This window comes from Plodia interpunctella, chromosome 11 (assembly GCF_027563975.2).
Source record: "Plodia interpunctella isolate USDA-ARS_2022_Savannah chromosome 11, ilPloInte3.2, whole genome shotgun sequence".
Taxonomy (NCBI): domain Eukaryota; kingdom Metazoa; phylum Arthropoda; class Insecta; order Lepidoptera; family Pyralidae; genus Plodia; species Plodia interpunctella.
Window position 1 is genome coordinate 10,045,468 of NC_071304.1, and position 21,727 is coordinate 10,067,194.

The 21,727-nt window shown below is 33.1% G+C and overlaps 1 protein-coding gene across 1 annotated transcript in view; it reads right to left on the minus strand.

Annotated features, from left to right (window-relative positions):
- Nucleotides 1–1,479: 1,479 nt before the first annotated feature.
- Nucleotides 1,480–21,727, minus strand: part of LOC128673721 (uncharacterized) — a 119,784-nt gene continuing 99,536 nt past the window's right edge. The window contains exons 4-6 of the mRNA XM_053751766.2: nt 20,762–20,901; nt 6,495–6,726; nt 1,480–5,315 (exon numbers count right to left, since the gene is read on the minus strand). Of these exons, the coding sequence (XP_053607741.1) occupies nt 5,215–5,315; nt 6,495–6,726; nt 20,762–20,901 (473 nt within the window). The 3' untranslated portion in view covers nt 1,480–5,214. The remainder of the gene's footprint in view (nt 5,316–6,494; nt 6,727–20,761; nt 20,902–21,727) is intronic.

The window sequence follows — 21,727 nt, forward strand, 5'->3', positions numbered from 1 at the left end:
ATTTCACAACATTCAGCTAACAAAGCGAAAGATTTCATAAGAGTTTTTGTTAGCAACAGATGTTTTGTAAAGAATGAGACGGGACAAGCTTTTGTAAGGCTTTGTTGAAAGCTTGAAGAGAATGTTGTGTCGTACTGTATGCAAATATAGAATTATGTATTTTATTAGAGTCTATTATTAGCTTGTAGATTTGGCGTGTGGTCCCGCCCTCAAATAGGACCACTTCATATCTTCCCGTGGATGTCGTACGAGACAAGAGGGACACATAGCTTTGGCTAAACTGATAGGCATCAATAGCATTCCCAAGGTGGGTTCAAAAATAACATCCAAATCCAGGCTTTGGGGCGTCACAGAGAAGGCTTGTGGTTTAATTATATTCTTCAATTATCCGGCCCAATCAGACTAATCTCATACACAAGGTCAGATGGCGCCGGCGCACGTGATGAAGGACAATTATTATATTAGCGCTGTCTCGCTTCTTCTAATATACCTATTTCCTAAAAACATTTTGCATGAGCGAAATGGAAGATAATATGATGGGGTCTACAGCTTTCTCTGTCTGCGCCAAAACCTTTTTTCCCTGGGCAGAACCATTGGCAACAATTAGTTCTTTTCATATGTTCTCAATTCGATGATTCAAAGCTTGTAAATGCTAACAGAACACGTGACTTCCGATGTGTATGTAAGACGAATTTCATGAAATATTTTTCCTTGTTGCAAAATTTTCTCGCCATGTTACAATATAATAATTTTATTATTTATTAATACACTCTCTTGTCTGAGCGTTTTCTCGGTTCCTTCCCCAGCCGTTAAACATCGGAGTTCAGAGTCCACTGACCTATTTTTTTCGTCTCCACTTCGCACAGTTGTCGGCATCCCTAGTTGTCAGATTATTGCCACGCATATCATCCTTGACGACATCAAGCCAGCATTTCTTGGGTTTGCTCCTACGGCCAGCCAGGGCTAGGGTGGAACGGCATAGCCAGACATTTTCTCTCCCCGTATTTTGCCTATCTGCAAATCTCTATCTCTCTCTCGCATCTGAGCGTTTTCCCGGTTCCTTCCTCAGCTTCGTCGTTGGCTGTCTATGCTATTTTTTTTTATAAAATTATGATTGTCTGTCCCTTGTAACATAGCGTCATTTACATCAAACAAATATAATATAATCTACGTTACCAAACAATTCAGATCTATTAATCCAAACAGATTGTATTCCAAGATATAATATAATTTAGTTCAGTAAACAGCAACTTGAATAGAAGAGAAGAATGTAATGTTGTTTGAACGTAACAACTTCGGTTCATTGTGATCGTTCAACCTCAAATAGTGTGAGAAATCATCGTGAACAAACTGAAAACAGTACATTCCATTTTTATCTCTGGATTACATTTTTTCTCTTGAGACACGGAATCTTAGAAATAAGAAAACATATTTTATTTTATAGTTTATTTATTTATGTTACATTTAGAGTTTTTGTATACTGTACAATAGACAAAGCTTATACCTTCGGCATACTCTCTATAATGCAATTAATATTATAGAAAATAGTCTTCATTATATTTAAATAAATTATGACTTAGAGCTCTAAGCTGAAGAACCTAAAATATTGGTTTTTATTTTTGAAAAAAGTTATTACAAACAAACATTAATGAGATCCGCTTATAAATATGAAAAATTTGACTGGTTATATCGTTATTTTTTAATCATAAAGACACAGAAACGCATAGCGTTACCTTGTAGCATGTGTCGTTAAGCTAGAACGCCGTGTAGAACTTGAGGACTGAAAATTTTATCAGTCGTCGATGGCCCGCCAGCGACATGAATTTTGTATTGTTAACAAGTAAGTCGCGTCGTGAATTAGAAGTATCATGAGTTTTTCTTGAATGCTGTTGAGATTTTTATGCCCTGAGATATGGTTCTGAGTTTTTACCGCTCCAACGACTGCACGGCATAATATTCTTCTACGTCGTTGCAATACGACATGAAACGTCCGCAGTGTTAAAGTGTTAAAGGTACGTGCGCGTTTAATACCCGTATTAATCAATTAACCTGCTACTGTCTACTTTTCCATTTTAAAAGATTTGTTATAAATAAAAAAATTATGAAGTAATTACCATTACATAGTGTAAAACAAACTCGATTCCCGCTATAGCCATATGTATCTTTAAAACTGCGCAACGAATTTTGATGCTGTTTTTATGATAGATTGACTCAGTAGGAGGGGTTATAAATATATTCAGCATGCATATTGCATCCGTGCGAAGCCTAGGCGGGACGCTAGTTAATACTGGCAGCCCAGCAGTTTTTTCCTTTATATGTTATGTTGGGTACGTGTATGTAGCTATGGTCAATGTTTATTGTATAAGTAATATATAAATTGTAATTATAAATCTCCTTCCTCACTGTTAATATACACACACAGTTCGCACACTGATTCAGGTCTCATCTGAAAATCAGTGTATCGCCGCTCTGGGTGATATGTGTACTGAGATGGGCCTTTTTGTATTGCTGCAACACAGTACACTTGCTCTCCAATTGTGCTTATGAATACTGTGTGTTTATTTTGTGTTTTTAGTCTTGTTGTGTATTTGTTTTACAAATAAATATTTTATCTATCTATAAAATAGAGAATATGCCTTTGTGACAAAATTGACAATATAGCTGTGATTTACTAAAATTTATAATATTATTCATACAAATATTTACAAACACATTTTATTTGGACAAAAACTAAATAAATATATACATGAGAATCTGCAATACTTTTTTTTAATATTGAGGAAAAATAGTTGCATTTTTACATTTCGGTATTACCTTTAAGTATAATTCAAACAAACATTCACACGTTTGAACGTTAAGATTTTTATGTTTTCTATTTATATAATCATTAATAATAGAAAAAAAAGTGTTCACAAACATACTCATTAAAATTGTTATTCAATGCCAAATTTGAAGCAATTTATAATTTATTTAAGGAGTTTATTGAAGTAGCGATTATTGCGCTTACATAACAAATATCTTTATTAATAAAAATAATTTCTAGTTTCTTAAGCAACAATTTTTTTTGAGACTTTTGTCATAGGTAAAATACAATTTAATTAAATAAATTAGTGAATTCATTACATAGAATATTAATAATGCTATGTAAATTATGCCCTTTGTAATGATGTAATATATAATGAAAAAAATATTGATTAGCTAAGTTTACATATTTTATACAAGTGTATAGTATGAGGTAAATAAAATTAATTTTAGAAAAAAAAACTGACATTATATTTTATAATCTCAATTATAATTAATTATTCTCTCTACTCATATATTGGCACATGGATATACAAACAAATAAATCTATTATATCACACGGTTTGTGTACAATATACATTTTATAATTATAATCGTTGTTACACAATCGATATGATTTATAAATATTTACAACATTGATTACACAATAAATTTTTATACATATTACATTATTATATCATATAATTAAAGAAAATTCTTATTCTTATCTTATCTCTAATGTTAATTGCATGAATGAAAATTAATATTCCGATAGTCATCTTAATCTCAGCTCAGCTGCCCGCTGTTGAAGTCCTATTAGAACTAACAAAATATTTGCATTATTTTATTAATACTTTTTATATACAACAACAATATTAAGTTATCATCTTGTTACTAAAACAGTTTTCTTGTATTATAATGTATTTTTAGGTTTACTTTTATTTAACATGCATTAAAATATAAAAAATAAAAATTTTAACTCAATTTCGAGGCAGATTTATCTTTAACCGATTTATCTGAAATTTTATACACACCTTTAGTTTGGATTATAATGCGTTATTATGATGGGCATAACCTGGCGGTGCATCCAGGAAAGGCTCCTGACCAGGTTACTCCTCAATAGTTTACTAAATAGACATGATTTTATGGTCACGCATTGAATATTAATTAATTAATTAAGATTTCGGACAACAATAACAGCTGCGTCAAAAATTCCATTTTTTGTTAAAAAAAAAGTTAATATTTTTCTAGCAACGGTAGTGCTAGAACATTCCACTAAAGATTCCCGCCTTTTTTATTCAGCGACGGGAAATTGCTTCGCATTTGTGAGAGAAACAAAAAGTTTTAATTCCTTCACCTTTTCAACAGAAACGAGTGTTTAATATGAGAATGCGGACGCGAAGCATTCGTACCGAAAACGTGCTTTCAATGTTTCAAACGCAAGTTTAAAAAGCATTTATAAATTTGTGTTTTAAGTTAAATTCTGGATTGCAGGTTAAGAACAATCCTTGCCTCTTCTACTGTCACTGTAATTCAAATTATATTGTATTTATGAATTAAAATAATAAAGATTATGAAGTATGTAAATGATGAGTTTTGAAAGTTTAAAACAAAGTAACAGTTATTAAATTTCACTTATATACCTATATAGAAAATTACTTCTTAGGCGACAAACACATAAATAATATTGAAAACAAACAAAAAAATCTTCCAATTTGTTTATATTATTTGTGTAAATCATCCATCATTTTAATTATATGGCTAGACGAGCAGTTTAATAAATTCATTGACATAAATATTTTATAACTATTTTTACATTAAGATTTTTGCTTTATATACATTAATTGGGTATCGAACTATCTACTTTAATATACAAAAAGAGTTTAAAATATATTTGTTCAATAAATTACCTAGTTATTAAAAAAATAAAATTAACCAACGTTAAGGGTGTCTGTGAATCATTATTTAAATAGGAATACATACGTTAATAGTAAGATAAATTTAGTGCCTTAAAATTATTTAAAGTGCATTATCCAACAGTTTGTAAAACAGTGGCACTATGCAGTAATTAAATAATATATTTCTCCGTATTTTATAGTTAAATTATTTAATTTAGTTATTCAAAATAATTTACAAGGTTGAAATATTATTTTCAGTCAATTTTATTGCTTATATAATTAAAATGTGAATTTTAACGTGTTGAAATTTGATTTGTGTTGGCTATTTTATAATGTATAAAGATTTTTGCTCAGTTCTAATCTATAAAAAAATAAATTATTATTACAAATTTTACGTTTTCTCGTTAACAATAAAACATTTCTTATATTCAATTAACTATAAACAGTCCACTGATTTAACTATTTAGTCATAAATAACTATTCACTATTATACCATACACATTCACAGCACACGTTTACGTATATCCAAATTTAATTAATTTATTACACAAGGCACTTGCGATGTAAAGATCAATAGAAACGTCCAAAAAGTGAGCTCAGATCGAATTCGATTCGAATTGCTGCTGGCTACAGCATCTGAAACAAAAACAAATTGATACTAGAATATTCTATACTTCCATGTTGTATTGTAAATACGGAAGGCTGTTTGTCTGTTACACTTTCAAGGCTAAACCGCTAGGCTGATTTTGATTCGATTAGATTCAGTTACCGACCCGTGGTAGAATAAATATTTTTCATGACTCAGGCGTATATTAAAAAAAATTTCGTAAATTCTTTGAAAGTAGCAAAAAAAAAAACTAAATTGTTAGTCTAGTTAGTCATTTTATTCCCGCGCGCTATCTTGGTGTATCAATCTATAATTTTACTAATTACAACTTCAATATATTTGATTTAATTTTGAACCTAAATAATTTAATGTTATTCTATAAACTCTGATTTAGTTTTTTTTTTTTTTAATCGAATAAAACATTCTTTAAAAAAAGAAAGAAGACAAAGCGAACAAAATATACAGTCTTGCAAACTTTTTCGTGGAGACGACAGGCGCGGCTCGTTTAAAAGTCATTTCGGTAATAAATTCAGCGTTTCTTTCCCGCTTTATCCGCCGGAGCCCGAGATTTTGGAGTCCCTACTCTCACGCAATTTCGTGTCATACAAACGTAGTTTACGAAAGATTTTGTTAAGGTGTTTCGCCTGAAATGGCTTTTTTATGTTATTTGCTTTGTTAAAAGCGGTCGCAATAAGCCGTTTGTATTCTTTTTTCGGGACTTTATTACGAATACGTTAATTTGGATGTTATTCGCGCAAACACGCCTCAATCTTTAGGTGGATTCATTGTCGTATTCCTCATGGTCCTGAGGGTCGTGGTAATTACGTGGAATGAAACACAGACAACAACTTTCTTGGCATTATTAATGGAGTGGTTTGCCATTGCATTCTCCATTTCACACACAAGTTAATAATAATTAACCAGTGTGCTGGTTTCCTCATGGTTTTTTCCTTCACCGGAAGCAAGTGGTGGTCGATGAAAACTACTATATATGAGTCAGATTTGTATACAAGCTCATGTGGTACGAGTAGGATTCGAACCTGGGACCTTTCGATCCACAGGCGGGCGTCTAACCATTACACCACCACCGCTTCTGTACATGACTATATACATATATTTATTACTCTTGTCGGTTATTGGTTATTTTTGAACTACCTCAAATAAATTTTAGCAGTGTTTTCACTAGACATATTTCAAACATTACTTACTATTTTTACTAAACATATAAGAAGATATGAGCGGCCGACTAGCAACATACAGTCTGACAGACATGCTTCGCACGTGCGGCGGCCTTGTCGCTAATGTCGCGCGGCACCGCAGCGACAGATACCCACGGTGTGACTCGTAGTCATCTGGGAACACGTGGAGAGTCCTCCAGGAGGCCCGCAGACCTTCGCTGTCGGCCCTGGACACGTGCGTCACTCCTACTGTCAATGGATCCTGTGAGCAAAGATATGAGATGTTATTATCCGTATTCGTCCTCACAGAGGAGCCAGAACAAAGACAGTAAGCATAGCCGCTAACTGATAAAAAAATATGTTATATTTATTCTGATTTCACAAGAAGAAGACAGACATATACCTCAAGGCTGAGGGTCGTGATCATTGAGTTGAATTAAATACAAAACAACTTTCTTGGCTCTATTATGTGGATGAGTTTGCTATTGCCTTCTCCATTACGACTGTATTAGTGCAGGTTTCTTCACGACCTTCAAGCGGCGGTCAGGTTTCTTGAAGCGGTGATCTAGGAAAACTACCAAGTACACTTGGTTAGATTGGTAGAAAACTCACGTAGAGTAACTAGGATTTGAATCTGAAGATGTTATTATTTCTTAGGTTCTATCCTAAATTTTCATATTATAATTTTTATACGTGTTTAGCCCGTTCATTTCTGACTATATATATAACAAAATAGCGCGTCAAACGGATATCAGAAGTTCGAGTCTTGGAAAATGTAAGCACCTAATCACATCGCTCATAAAGAAATGGAATTACATTGATACTGAACAGTTTCTACAGATTCCAGTCTAACTTACTGTCAGTCAGGTCCAGTGAAGCGTAAATGACGATAAAGGTTTTTTTTTTCCTATCTTTTTAAATTATGGTAAGCCCTTCTGGCATAATAGGGACCAACACTGTTTGAATGAGTTTCTTTCGGCATTTCTTCTCAGCGGTGGTCGTTCCGTAATGCTAGTAGTTTGTAGCTTTGGTAATCATCATTTAATTTAGATTATGACGTGAAAAAGTGCCTGTGAAGGCCTAATTTCTGAATAAATGATTTGATTTTGATTTTGATTAGTAGTATCCTTGACCTTGGAATTGTATAGCATGTAACTATAAACCAATTGTCGGCTACTGTTAATGTTATATTTATGGTCTATAACATTGGTTACCATAGGACCAGTTGTATAAGCAATGTAGCAAAGTTTTATTTATTTAATAAATTTCATTTCATTTCATTATACAAACTTGCACCTACTTGTCACCGTGAAAGTGAAAATCTCTAAAAGTAATTTTCGTGGAAATTTGGTATTTATTTGCATGGAATGGTTGAGTTAGGCACATAGAAGAGTGATACGAAAATAAAAAAAAACTATACCAAAAATTTATATCATTGCAAATTTTATTATATTGAGAACAATGGCTTGCTAGAGACATAACCCTCTCCATATACGAGTTAAAGTATTTATGCCCCTACTAACAGTTTCCCTAGAGTGATACTATGTGATATAAAATGATGTTTCATGCTCAGATCATATTTCAAGATTTATCTTGTCACGCTATACGGATCATTAGCATGGCAAGGCTTGATATATGAACACCATTTATACGATATGTATCTGTCTGTGTATAATTTTGCATCACATGGAATTTTATACAATTCAGCGTAATATATCTCTATATCGGCAAAAGTGCCTGAATTGTTAATGATGACATAATATCTATGTTCTCAAAAGTTTGTTCGTCTTTTTTCCAGTTGAAATAGCAGACTAAATTTGTAGCCAGTAAAAAGTAAGCCAGTAGACCAGTAAGTAGCGATTGTCTTATCATTGGCCTCGTTAAGGTCTTCTGTGGAGGAGGCGAGTTAGCTTTGATGCTAGATGAGCCATGGGTTGAACCGCTCCTCCACATAAACCCATAGCATTAGTCCAAAAACCCCAATTGACTGGGACATCTCTCATCCTATCTTATTTCGGCACTTCCCGACACCAGCACGGAGTCAGTTTAGATCTCTCTCCAAATCTGAGCCAGGGGAGATTGCCTCCCAACGTGTGGGAGTTTCTCGACTAGAGGTTCAGTTAGTGAAGAAGGGAACCTAGATTTCCACTGGATCAGTCTGAATTTGGACATTCAAGCTAGTGATCATACTTTTCTAATTCAGGTACTTATTCGAAGTGCTCAAAACATAAGAAATCAATACACAGTTAAATTAAGTCTTGGCTAACAAAAAGATTTTCACCTATGAATTATTTAAAATTCAATTTAGTTGCATTATACGATCCTTTTAAAGAAGCCTTTAAGAAAGACCATCAGTGTGAAAGCAGCCTTTCATTCTCTGTGGGCTATTGTCCATCACATTGTCTTTTTTACACTGGGAAAGTTTTAGTTTACACACGACAGGACATCGCAAAAAAAAAAACAAATTAATTTTCAGTAAACGTCACACAAAAATCCTAAACAATATCATTCTAATGATAATAGAACTGAGTTCATCTGAGCTTTATTCTGATTCCTTCCTCAGCCAAAGAACATTAATTTGGTACTTTTTACATGAATGTTCAATTAATCCAAGGAATCTTGAATGATAACATAATAATCACTCTTCGCGGTAAGGCAAGATTCTATGGTAAAGCATGTTGATTCTATTTCTAGGTGAGTTGCACCAGTAAACTTTGAGGTTAACTTTATCTTGCGCAGAAAAGTACAACAGCGGCGCGCTGTTAAAGTTGACTGGAGCTACCAATGTACTTAATTTGCACTTTTGTATTCAAATTCAAAATTCTTTATTATTTAGAATGATATACATCACTTATTGACGTCAAAACATTACATAAACTAAGTCTACTGCCGACTTCCAAATAGTTCCAAAGCGCAGGTGAAGAAGAAGCAGCGCAACAAACTTCACCGCAGCCTTTTCTCCAAGGACTTAGCAAATGTAGGTCTTATACATTATTAAAAATTAAGACGACGAATTTACATCATTATTAAAAATGACAAAATTTAAATAAATAAAAAAAGTTGTATTTTCAATAAAATTATTGAAAATTGTCACAAAATAATAAAATATATGATATATACAAAGCTAAATGTACAAAACGTACGTAATAATGTCATAAATCAATTACGTATGTTATGAGGATACTGCACCATGCTTGGGCCAAAATAAAATCTTTAAAATGTTATCTTGAAAAACAGAGTTGCGAGCACTATGCACCAACTCGGTCCAGAGAACTCGCCTATTGTGAGCTTGATGTCTGTTGAATGTAGACGCTTAGTGACCCGTGGTTCCGCTGCTAATGGTCCAGAGAGCCAATTGACGGAATGGATTGATGAGCGCGTGATCACGATTGATTGATTCATTGATTGATTGAATGATGATGCTGCGATCTTAATTATTCATGCATTGATTTGGTAACGAGTATTTTGCCTAGTTGCGCTATAGTTATACTTGGGGTTTAGATACCGAACTGAACCGAGATACGTGAAATTGAACGTGAAATTGTAGTTGACGTATCTCAATTCTAAGTTAAGTTTGTCTATCATATTGTATTATTTTACTATATTTCCATTATGTAGCCTTAAGCGACCTGCGTTCTATCATGTATTTTCAGTGGATATTGCTAGCGGAATTACAAAATACCAACATTAAAATAATAAACTATCGCTGGCAAGGATCGAAAACAAATTGAGTTACAAATTGGCCAACAGTTGTTAAATTACCGCATAATTTATTAAAATTTCACGAATATTGTACAAAAGCATGTACTTAGTTCAAAAAGATATGAATACAAAACAGTTTAATGGACTTTATTTTCCTATATTATTAGCCAAACCTGAATCAAATAATATTGACACGCTCAAAAAACAATTTTATTATTAAAAGTGATGTCATATGTTAATGCATGTTAGTGGTGCTAAGAATAAATAATAAAAATTACAAGTAATGAGGGTGAATGCATTTAGCATTCAGTTTGCAATTTGTTAATAAGTGTGTATTTTACTTAGGACAATAAAGTTTAATAAATAAAGTATAAACAAATATATTAGGACAAATCACACAGATTGAGTTAGCCCCAAAGTAAGTTCGAGACTTGTGTTATGGGATACTAACTCAACGATACTATATTTTATAACAAATACATATATAGATTAGATAAACATCCAAGATCCGGGCCAATCAGAAAAAGATAATTTTCAGTCATGACCCGACCGGGGATCGAACCCGGGACCTCTCGGTTCAGAGGCAAGCACTTTACCACTGCGCCCCCGATGTCGTAATAATTCAAAATAATCTTTAAAAACAAAAGTTATATTATTTTCCAGGCATTGGTATAATAAAGAGAACACAGCGCCGGAGCTAAGAATAAATGGCGTGACGTATATACGCTAGAAATAAAAATTTTCCGGTGGAAACCTGTGAACCTTAATTAATTAGGCTCTGTACAATCCTCCCCGCTTAATATTTGTATTGAAACTCGATAATAATTTATATTTTGTTTGGCTTTATTGTATGTAATCTCAAAACGACCTCGGTGGCGCAGTGGTAAAGTGCTTGCCTTTGAACCGAGAGGTCATGGTTTCGATCCCCGGTCGGGTCATGATGGAAAATGATCTTTTTCTGATTGGCTCGGGTCTTGGATGTTTATCTATATATGTATTTGTTATAAAATATCGTTGATTACTAAATCAACGATATTTTATCCTATAACATAAGTCTCGAACTTACTTTGGGGCTAGCTCAATCTGTGTGATTTGTCCTAATATATTTATATTTTATTTATTTATATTTATTTATATAAAACAGAAGGCGAAGTGCAGGTTTGCATTGAGAAGTGAACTTGAGACGCAGCAATCCAATCACATTGCGTTGTGGTTGTCGTTGCGTCACAATGGCGCACTGTGATTGGTTAGCTGCGTCTCACTGCGAATCGACTCGATGACGAGATGTAAATACCTCAGTCGCATTACACACACAGGTATCAAAACATATATGTACCTTTACGTACGTGATTGAAACGCGAAAATTTAAAATTGATTATGTCAGTTTATTTATTAATCCACAAATATATACTAATCGATAATCGTAATGATTACGGGACTCAAAATGACGTACTATTATAGGGAAGAAATTAAGAAATAACTAATTAAAATCAGTTTGTCGCACCAAAACAAGATATAAAACACAATGGAAAAAAGATTTTCCACTAAAGAATTAAGAACTAAGACCATACTAATCTGTTATGATTATCTGGTCCTAACAGATTAGTAACATACACAAAAATAATTTTCAAATCCTGTTATAACTTTCTTATTAAGTCTAAAAAATTTCAATATACGATTAACGTATATTGAAAATTATTAGAACCAAATGCGAATTTAAATTACTAACCAAATTCACCTTCAGTTCATCTTAAAAAGGGTAAAGATAAATATCGAATAAATTTCAAATGGTATTAAAAATGATAATCAATTCTCGTTTTAATATCTAATCTTCATCTCGTAATGAACACGAGCATAACTCAAGTTAAATTATTATTAGTCTCCGACGGTGCGCAATAGACGCGGGCAAAATGTCTGGCTAAAATATAACATTTACAGAACCTCAAATTTCAGTCCGATAAACCCTTTGAGCTAACATTTTGTTTGAAAAAGTCCGGGCGATTAAGCCTGGTACCTACCCATATCTGGTGCCAAGAGCAAGCGGGAAAGTCTCGTTTCACCCCGTAGAATTTTAATTTCCTGAACGGGCCTTTTAGGTGATGTAAATTAAAGACGCAATTTTTAAATTATTATTTTTTTGTTGTCTACATGATCACTACTAAAATCAGCCAAAGGTTTGGAGTATTTACAGAGTTAAATACAATGTTTTAAACTGCGGCAAACGGTATCTATTCATTTGAAACTTCAGTTGATAAAGCAATCACACTAACAGTGGGTTCGACCAGTCAAATTTTACGTTAACTTTAACATGGGCCGAAAAACGCAAAGTACGACGCGCAGGTCAAAGTCAACTCCAAACACTTACTAATTGTATCTTGTACCTAAATTATATGACGACCTCGGTGGCGAAGTGGTAAAGTGCTTGCCTCTGAATCGAGAGGTCCCGGGTTCGAACTCCGGTCGGGTCATGATGGAAAATTATCTTTTTCTGATTGGCCCGGGTCTTGGATATTTATCTATATATGTATTTGTTATAAAATATAGTATCGTTGAGTTAGTATCCCATTACACAAGTATAGAACTTACTTTGGGGCTAGCTCAATCTGTGTGATTTGTCCTAATATATTTATTTATTTATTTATATATAAAAATTATATATATAAAAAGTTACTTATAATTAAAAAGCAAAATGCTACTTCATATTTACAACAAGGATTTATTACCAGTTATTATTTAACAATGCAATTTTTTACAATTCTTATTGCGCGCAGTCTTTATCATTTCCTTAGTTTCAATGATTAGCCGTTTTAAAAAGTTGAGAGAATCCGAGGTGGGCCCTTTGATCGGGTTATAAGTGAGGGCTCAGCGGAAAATTATCGGGTTTTCTTTGCGAGTTTGGAAAAGATTGGACGATCGTTTGTTTTGTAATCAGTATTTTGAAAGATTTTTGCTTAGTATAATGGAATTTGTACAGAGAAAAGTAAGAAGAGACTCTTTATGAGCGTATTCCTGGCTTTTTCTTCAATCGTTGAGCAAAATCCTAATCCTAACATATATTATAATTGAAAAAGTAAGTTTCTTTGTTACCTCTTCACGCTTTATCTACTCAAACAGTGTTATTGAATTGTTGTATGTAGTTTGGAGTATGGAGCAGGACATAGGATATGTTATATCCCGGAAAAATAACTGCTCTCGTGGGGAATTTGCACGTGCGTCGCCTCGGACAAATGCTAGTAGATCATAAAGTAAAGGTAGTATCAAAAAATTGTGAAAACACCATTTATGTAGTATAATATTAGAAAATACATAAAATATACACATTACATTTATAATAAAGAATTGGCAGGTCAAAGAAAACTTCGGTGACGTGTAAAAATTACAGATTCTTTACAATATTATGTGACTAATATGTTTTGCACTCTAAGTCTGATTCTTATTCGCTTGAGATAATGCTCATTTGGCAGCAAATGTAACGTAGTTAGTCAGTGAGGCCTTCTGCCTACGAATTTGAGTGAATGCTCCTCTGAGGCGAGTAATACATCAATCAAATGAATATATTCTTCGTAAAATTATTGTTATTGCGCTCCTAATAGATGCTCGGTTCCGATACCTTTGCGTAGCATGTCGTTTATTTATGCTGTCCTGGTACTTTGGCTCATTTTCCATGTACATAAATGTATTTATAAAGTGGATATTTCATAGATTTACTAGTTCTCTAGTTTCAGTCTTAGTTTTGTAGTAGTTCAGTAATTATATTTATTGATACACACTCATTTTTAAGAAAATATCAGTTTTATCAGTAAATATCAGATTACTCGACTTAATTAATTGAATTCTACATTTTTTGTGTTTTGAAATCTACAACCATAAGAGGTACACAATTTTCATAAACTTTTATAAATTCATTGTAATTTATTATAAAAATTACATTATTTATATCAAAACCTGAAAAACTAATTTGCAAATTACCCGTTTGTGTGTTATAGTTTTATTTGGAAAATAATGTTAGGAAATTACATTTTGCCGAGCAAAATGTAATTTCCTAACATTATTTTCCAATTTCTTGTTATAGTGTCCTAAAAATGTCATTGAAAATCACCGGAAGACCTTGCGAAATGTATCGATTAAACTCCGCAAAGTACGGCCTTTTTTATTATTTAGTAGGAATAACTGTCCTAGCACTTTGGGTTAGGTTTTTTTAAAATTAATTTTCAAATATTTATCGCAGGCTTCAAGCCACAGGACGTATAAGCAATACTCTTATTTATTTGTAATATTTACATATATATATATATACAACTTATACAAAGAACTCATACATAATAAGAAAGTAAATATACAATGTCGAATTTATCCTACAAATGGATCTCTTTCAGTCAACTAGAGAGACAGTAATTTTTACTTTTTACGCAATATCAATCGAACATTAGGGCACTGAAGCGAAAAATGCAATCTAATAACAGCGTTCTTGAAATTTCTCTCTGCATCTTGAAGACGGAAAATGGATGGCAATTTCAAACAATCTGATTGGTTATTTTTTATGCCGGCTCCACACTGTCTTCGAACAGTTTGCCAAACTTTGTCGGATTTGGTATACATGGCTGGTGTTTCGTTGCGGTAAATAAAAGCATTTATACTAACTACGCAATGTTCACTGGGATGTTCACTGAAAATGTTCACTGGTGCAAAAATGGATGGCAATTTCAAACAATCTGATTGGTTATTTTCATGCCGGCTCCACACTGTCTTCGAACAGTTTGCCAAACTTTGTCGGATTTGGTATACATGGCTGGTGTTTCGTTGCGGTAAATAAAAGCACTTATACTAACTACGCAATGTTCACTGGGATGTTCACTGAAAATGTTCACTGGTGCAAAAATGGATGGCAATTTCAAACAATCTGATTGGTTATTTTTTATGCCGGCTCCACACTGTCTTCGAACAGTTTGCCAAACTTTGTCGGATTTGGTATACATGGCTGGTGTTTCGTTGCGGTAAATAAAAGCACTTATACCAACTACGCAATGTTCACGCATTCGCGTCGCCGTGTGTCTGAGTTCGGCGACAGTGTGGGGCTTTCGTTACATTTTCCGCTGTGATCGGATCCCGGCCTTAGGGATCGGACGTGGAATAAATTTGCCCCTTTTTTTTGCTGAAATCACGTGACAAATGTTTGCGTAGAATTATCTGTTGTCCGATTTTATTGGTCAGAAATTGTCTCGTATTCAGTTTGATAATTTTTTGTTTGTCTTGGCTATAAATTTCAATATTAAAATAATCTATTTTATAACATTGTTTTGTTAAAATTGAATAAATGAAGTTATGATGTTTTGAGATTTAAAAATACACATTAAAAAAAAATTTTTTTTTGTTTCAATCAGAATCTCCAAAATGATCAATAAACGGTCGCCGACGACTTTGTCCATGAATGATTTTATCACAGACCATTTAGAATTTTATACACATAACATTATACGGTAGGTACGCATATATAAATAAACAACAACCATTCCAATGATTCATTCATTTCTTTCGCGAGTCTACTGGACAAAATATTATATAAATTCATAGGATAATAGAATATTAAATTGAAGATAGATTTAATATATTAATGTACAAAGGTCCTACCTATTTTTACAGTGGATTTTTCAAGCAGAGGGAAACGAAAATGAAAAATTTATACTAAATAAAAAAGCGAGGATTAAATTATGAATTCTATAAGATTATCGCACTGTATAACGCAGTCATACAAATTGACAGTGAGTGATATTGAGCAAGCTTGTACTGTAACATTTATATATTATTTAGTCAGGTTATCCATAACACAAGTATAGAACTTACTTTGGGGCTAGCTCAATCTGTGTGATTTGTCCTAATATATTTATTTATTTATTTATTTATATATAAAAATTATATATATAAAAAGTTACTTATAATTAAAAAGCAAAATGCTACTTCATATTTACAACAAGGATTTATTACCAGTTATTATTTAACAGTGCAATTTTTTACAATTCTTATTGCGCGCAGTCTTTATCAATTCCTTAGTTTCGATGATTAGCCGTTTTAAAAAGTTGAGAGAATCCGAGGTGGGCCCTTTGATCGGGTTATAAGTGAGGGCTCAGCGGAAAATTATCGGGTTTTCTTTGCGAGTTTGGAAAAGATTAGACGATCGTTTGTTTTGTAATCAGTATTTTGAAAGATTTTTGCTTAGTATAATGGAATTTGTATAGAGAAAAGTAAGAAGAGACTCTTTATGAGCGTATTCCTGGCTTTTTCTTCAATCGTTGAGCAAAATCCTAATCCTAATATATATTATAATTGAAAAAGTAAGTTTCTTTGTTACCTCTTCACGCTTTATCTACTCAAACAGTGTTATTGAATTGTTGTATGTAGTTTGGAGTATGGAGAAGGACATAGGATATGTTATATCCCGGAAAAATAACTGCTCTCGTGGGGAATTTGCACGTGCGTCGCTTCGGGCAAATGCTAGTAGATCATAAAGTAAAGGTAGTATCAAAAAATTGTGATAGCACCATTTATGTAGTATAATATTAGAAAATAATACATAAAATATACACATTACATTTATGATAAAGAAATGGCAGATCAAAGAAAACTTCGGTGACGTGTAAAAATTACAGATTCTTTACAATATTATGTGAATAATTTGTTTTGCACACTAAGTCTGATTCTTATTCGCTTGAGATAATGCTCATTTGGCAGCAAATGTAACGTGGTTCACTGCCGTCGTCGTATGGAATAAATGTCAGTGAGGCCTTCTGCCTACGAATTTGAGTGAATGCTCCTCTGAGGCGAGTAATATATCAATCAAATGAATATATTCTTCGTAAAATTATTGTTATTGCGCTCCTAATAGATGCTCGGTTCCGATACCTTTGCGTAGCATGTCGTTTATTTATGCTGTCCTGGTACTTTGGTTCTTTTTCCATGTACATAAATGTATTATAAAGTGGATATTTCATAGATTTACTAGTTCTCTAGTTTCAGTCTTAGTTTTGTAGTAGTTCAGTAAGTATATTTATTGATATACACTCATTTTTAAGAAAATATCAGTTTTATCAGTAAATATCGAGTTAATTAATTTAATTCTACATTTTTTGTGTTTTGAAATCTACAACCATAAGAGGTACACAATTTTCATAAACTTTTATAAATTCATTGTAATTTATTATAGAAAATGTTATTATTATTTATATCAAAACCTGAAAAACTAATTTGCAAATTACCCGTTTGTGTGTTATAGTTTTATTTTGAAAATAATGTTAGGAAATTACATTTTGCTCGGTCTTGTTATAGTGTCCTAAAAATGTCATTGAAAATCACCGGAAGACCTTGCGAAATTTATCGATTAAACTCCGCCTTTACGGCCTTTTTTATTATTTAGTAGGAATAACCATTCTAGCACTTTGGGTTAGGTTTTTTAAAATTAATTTTCAAATATTTATCGCAGGCTTCAAGCCATAGGGACGTATAAGCAATACTCTTATTTATTTGTAATATTTATATATATATATATATATATATATATATATATATATATATATATATATATATATATATATATATATATATATATATATATATATATATATATACAACTTGTACAAAGAACTCATACATAATAAGAAAGTAAATATACAATGTCGAATTTATCCTACGAATGGATCTCTTTCAGTCAACTAGAGAGATAGTAATTTTTACTTTTTACGCAATATCAATCGAACATTAGGGCACTGAAGCGAAAAATGCAATCTAATAACAGCGTTCTTGAAATTTCTCTCTGCATCTTGAAGACGGAAAATGGATGGCAATTTCAAACAATCTGATTGGTTATTTTTTATGCCGGCTCCACACTGTCTTCGAACAGTTTGCCAAACTTTGTCGGATTTGGTATACATGGCTGGTGTTTCGTTGCGGTAAATAAAAGCACTTATACTAACTACGCAATGTTCACGCATTCGCGTCGCCGTGTGTCTGAGTTCGGCGACAGTGTGGAGCTTTCGTTACATTTTCCACTGTGATCGGATCCCGGCCTTAGGGATCGGACGTGGAATAAATTTGCCCCTTTTTTTTGCTGAAATCACGTGACAAATGTTTGCGTAGAATTATCTGTTGTCCGATTTTATTGGTCAGAAATTGTCTCGTATTCAGTTTGATAATTTTTTGTTTGTCTTGGCTATAAATTTCAATATTAAAATAATCTATTTTATAACATTGTTTTGTTAAAATTGAATAAATGAAGTTATGATGTTTTGAAATTTAAAAATACATTCAATCAGAATCTCCAAAATGATCAATAAGCGGTCGCCGACGACTTTGTCCATGAATGATTTTATCACAGACCATTTAGAATTTTATACACATAACATTATACGGTAGGTACGCATATATAAATAAACAACAACCATTCCAATGATTCATTCATTTCTTTCGCGAGTCTACTGGACAAAATATTATATAGATTCATAGGATAATAGAATATTAAATTGAAGATAGATTTAATATATTAATGTACAAAGGTCCTACCTATTTTTACAGTGGATTTTTCAAGCAGAGGGAAAGGAAAATGAAAAATTTATACTAAATAAAAAAGCGAGGATTCAATTATGAATTCTATAAGATTATCGCACAGTATAACGCAGTCATACAAATTGACAGTGAGTGATATTGAGCAAGCTTGTACTGTAACATTTATATATTATTTAGTCAGGTTATCCCATCTTTTATGAGCCGAAAATGCGTACCATGACTTTTTCATAAGGCGAGCTTCCGACGTCACGTGAGTTTAACCCATAGATAAAAGAAATATACTCGTATCGGTACGTATACGGTTAAACCGGTGTCTAAGCGAGAAACGCGACAACGCAGTGAGATGCAGTGCTATGCTACAATATCAAAACCTAACTATAATATTTTTACATTATACAACTAAAATAAATTACAACTAATTATTAAAAAATAAAGAATTACATATATTTACAAATTTGCCAGACTACCAAAAATTCTTACACCATTATAAAGGTATATTATCCAAGATTGCTATAGGCTATATGTTATCATCTAGTAAATAATATAAATATGTTAGGACAAATCACACAGATTGAGCTAGCCCCATAGATAAAATTATTTCGTTTATCTATGGCTAGCCCCAAAGTAAGTTCGAGACTTGTGTTATGGGATACTAACTCAACGATACTATATTTTATAACAAATACATATGTAGATAAACATCCAAGACCCGGGCTAATCAGAAAAAGATCATTTTCCATCATGACCCGACCAGGGTTCGAACCCGGGACTTTACCACTACGCCACCGAGGTCGTCAATTAAGCTAACTACACTTAGAAATTCTTCGCCTTAAATACGCGCAAGGGACGAATGCCCTAGCTTTTCCTCTCGGTTCAGAGGCAAGCACTTTACCACTGCGCCACCGAGGTCGTTACATATCTAGTTGTAGCAGATTTATCTTCGTCTACATCACCTAGGGCTTCGCTAATTGTGCGTCACGACGCCCTGGACCCTCGCGGCATTGTCCCACGGGCCCCAGGGAAAAGAAATGAGATATAAATATCCGATTCTTGACTTCCTGATAACCTATTACTAGGCTAGTACCTACAAAAACTGGTTAGTATATTTGAAGACTGGATTGAGGGGGACACCCCTCAACCCAATCTTCAAAAACGACAGTAAAAACATGATAAATACAAGCCAAAATCTGGGTAAATTAGTAAGACCAGGGTTTAGCCTTTATCACTCCAGCTAGATTTAGGTGAAGCCGGTCTAAATTCGGTAATATATTAGACTGAATCTGTCGGTAGTCTAGTATAATCACGCGTGAGTGATCCATATTTTCAAATATGCTTAAATGATTAATATAAACAGTTCATCACGTAATTAATAAAATTAATCAATTCAATTGATAATCTGCACTGAATTACGTTTGTACATTTTATTTTATTTCCGATATAATGCTCGCTGCAAACAATAATGATGGATAATAAAGATAAAGGTGATATTTATATTAATGAAAATATTAATTGAAACCTCAATGAATAAAACTGATCGGTTTCGTATGAATGGAGATTAATATGTGTCTAAAGGTTTATTAAAGCAAATCAACATACATGAAACTCTTGCATTACTGGGTAACTGACTGACAGAAAACGCACAGCCGAAACTACTGGGCGTAGAAAGCTGAAATTTGGTGTCTAAGTTCCTAGGACAGTAGGGGAGAACTAGAAGGGATTTCCTGGGAAATTTTCACGGGAAACGGATTTTTACTCACATAAGAAGTTGTGGACAAAAGCTAGTGTTATACGTATAATACTTTAAAACGTCTTAATTTACTTTTTTTAAATTAGCAGCCGGTCTGGGTTCGCTTAAAACTGTTAGAGTGTTTAAAATGAAATACTCTTTGCATGTTACTGAAAGTTACATGTTACGCAGTTGTAAAGAAGAGATAAATATTTTCTCTCTCTCTCTTAAACATTTTAAAGCTAAGCCCGGAGTAATACAGTCCCGAATGTAACCGGGAACATACGAAGAGGGTAGAAAGAGAAAGGAGACTCACCTCCTGAGGCTCGGAGTCCACGAACCAGTCTATCGTGGCGGCTGGTACAGAGTAGTCCGATGTGCAGTTAACCAACGCCTGTTCCCCCGCCTGCACCAGCGTCGGTAGACCGGTTATAAGAGGTTCATACTCTGGTAATACTGTGGGAGAAATATTTCAAGTCAGATATTTGGCCTTTATAAAATTTTGACTTCTTATTCTAACATAAATGAATTTTCTCAAGACTCTAGCATTAATGCGCCCCGGAGCTTCGCTTCCTTTGGAAAAATCGAGATAAAAAGTGCCCTATATGTTATTCCTGGTTATATTCTACCGGTGTACCAAAATTCATAACAAACCGTTCAGTATATTTTGCGTGAAAGAGTAAAAAAACGTACACACATTACATACTCACAAACATTTCGCTCAGTTCGTTCAATGTAAGTAGAGTGATAGAAAGAAACATATTTACCAGAAGAGCGCCTTCACTCAAATCTGTAATTTGAGGTAAATAAAGTCTGATCGAAACATCAAAAGGATTTAGGTATTAAAGTTTCTTATATATGTATGTTAACCCTTCAATCCTAAAAACAAATTACATCATATTCCCAAAATGTACTCGACGAATTTTAAAAACATTTGATACACAATCATAAATAAGCATTAATAAGAACAGCGTATTCGTGTTTACGTAACACAGGTGATACCATAAATTAATTAGAGAATTACTGATGGGCATGTTGCGTGGAGGCGTAGGAAATTATATTCTGTACATAATCTAACTAAAATTGGACTGGATTGACCTACATTTCGGTGTCCGGTTAGAATTCTACCACCCTATCCCTTTGTGTAGCTAAAATGTATTCAAACTTTATTGCACAAAATAAATGTTAACAAAAGGTGGAGTTTGTACAGTGCCCTTCTAATCGATACGGACAGCGCATTCCATAGACGGCTTAACATTGAAAAAAGTTTTAGATATTTAGT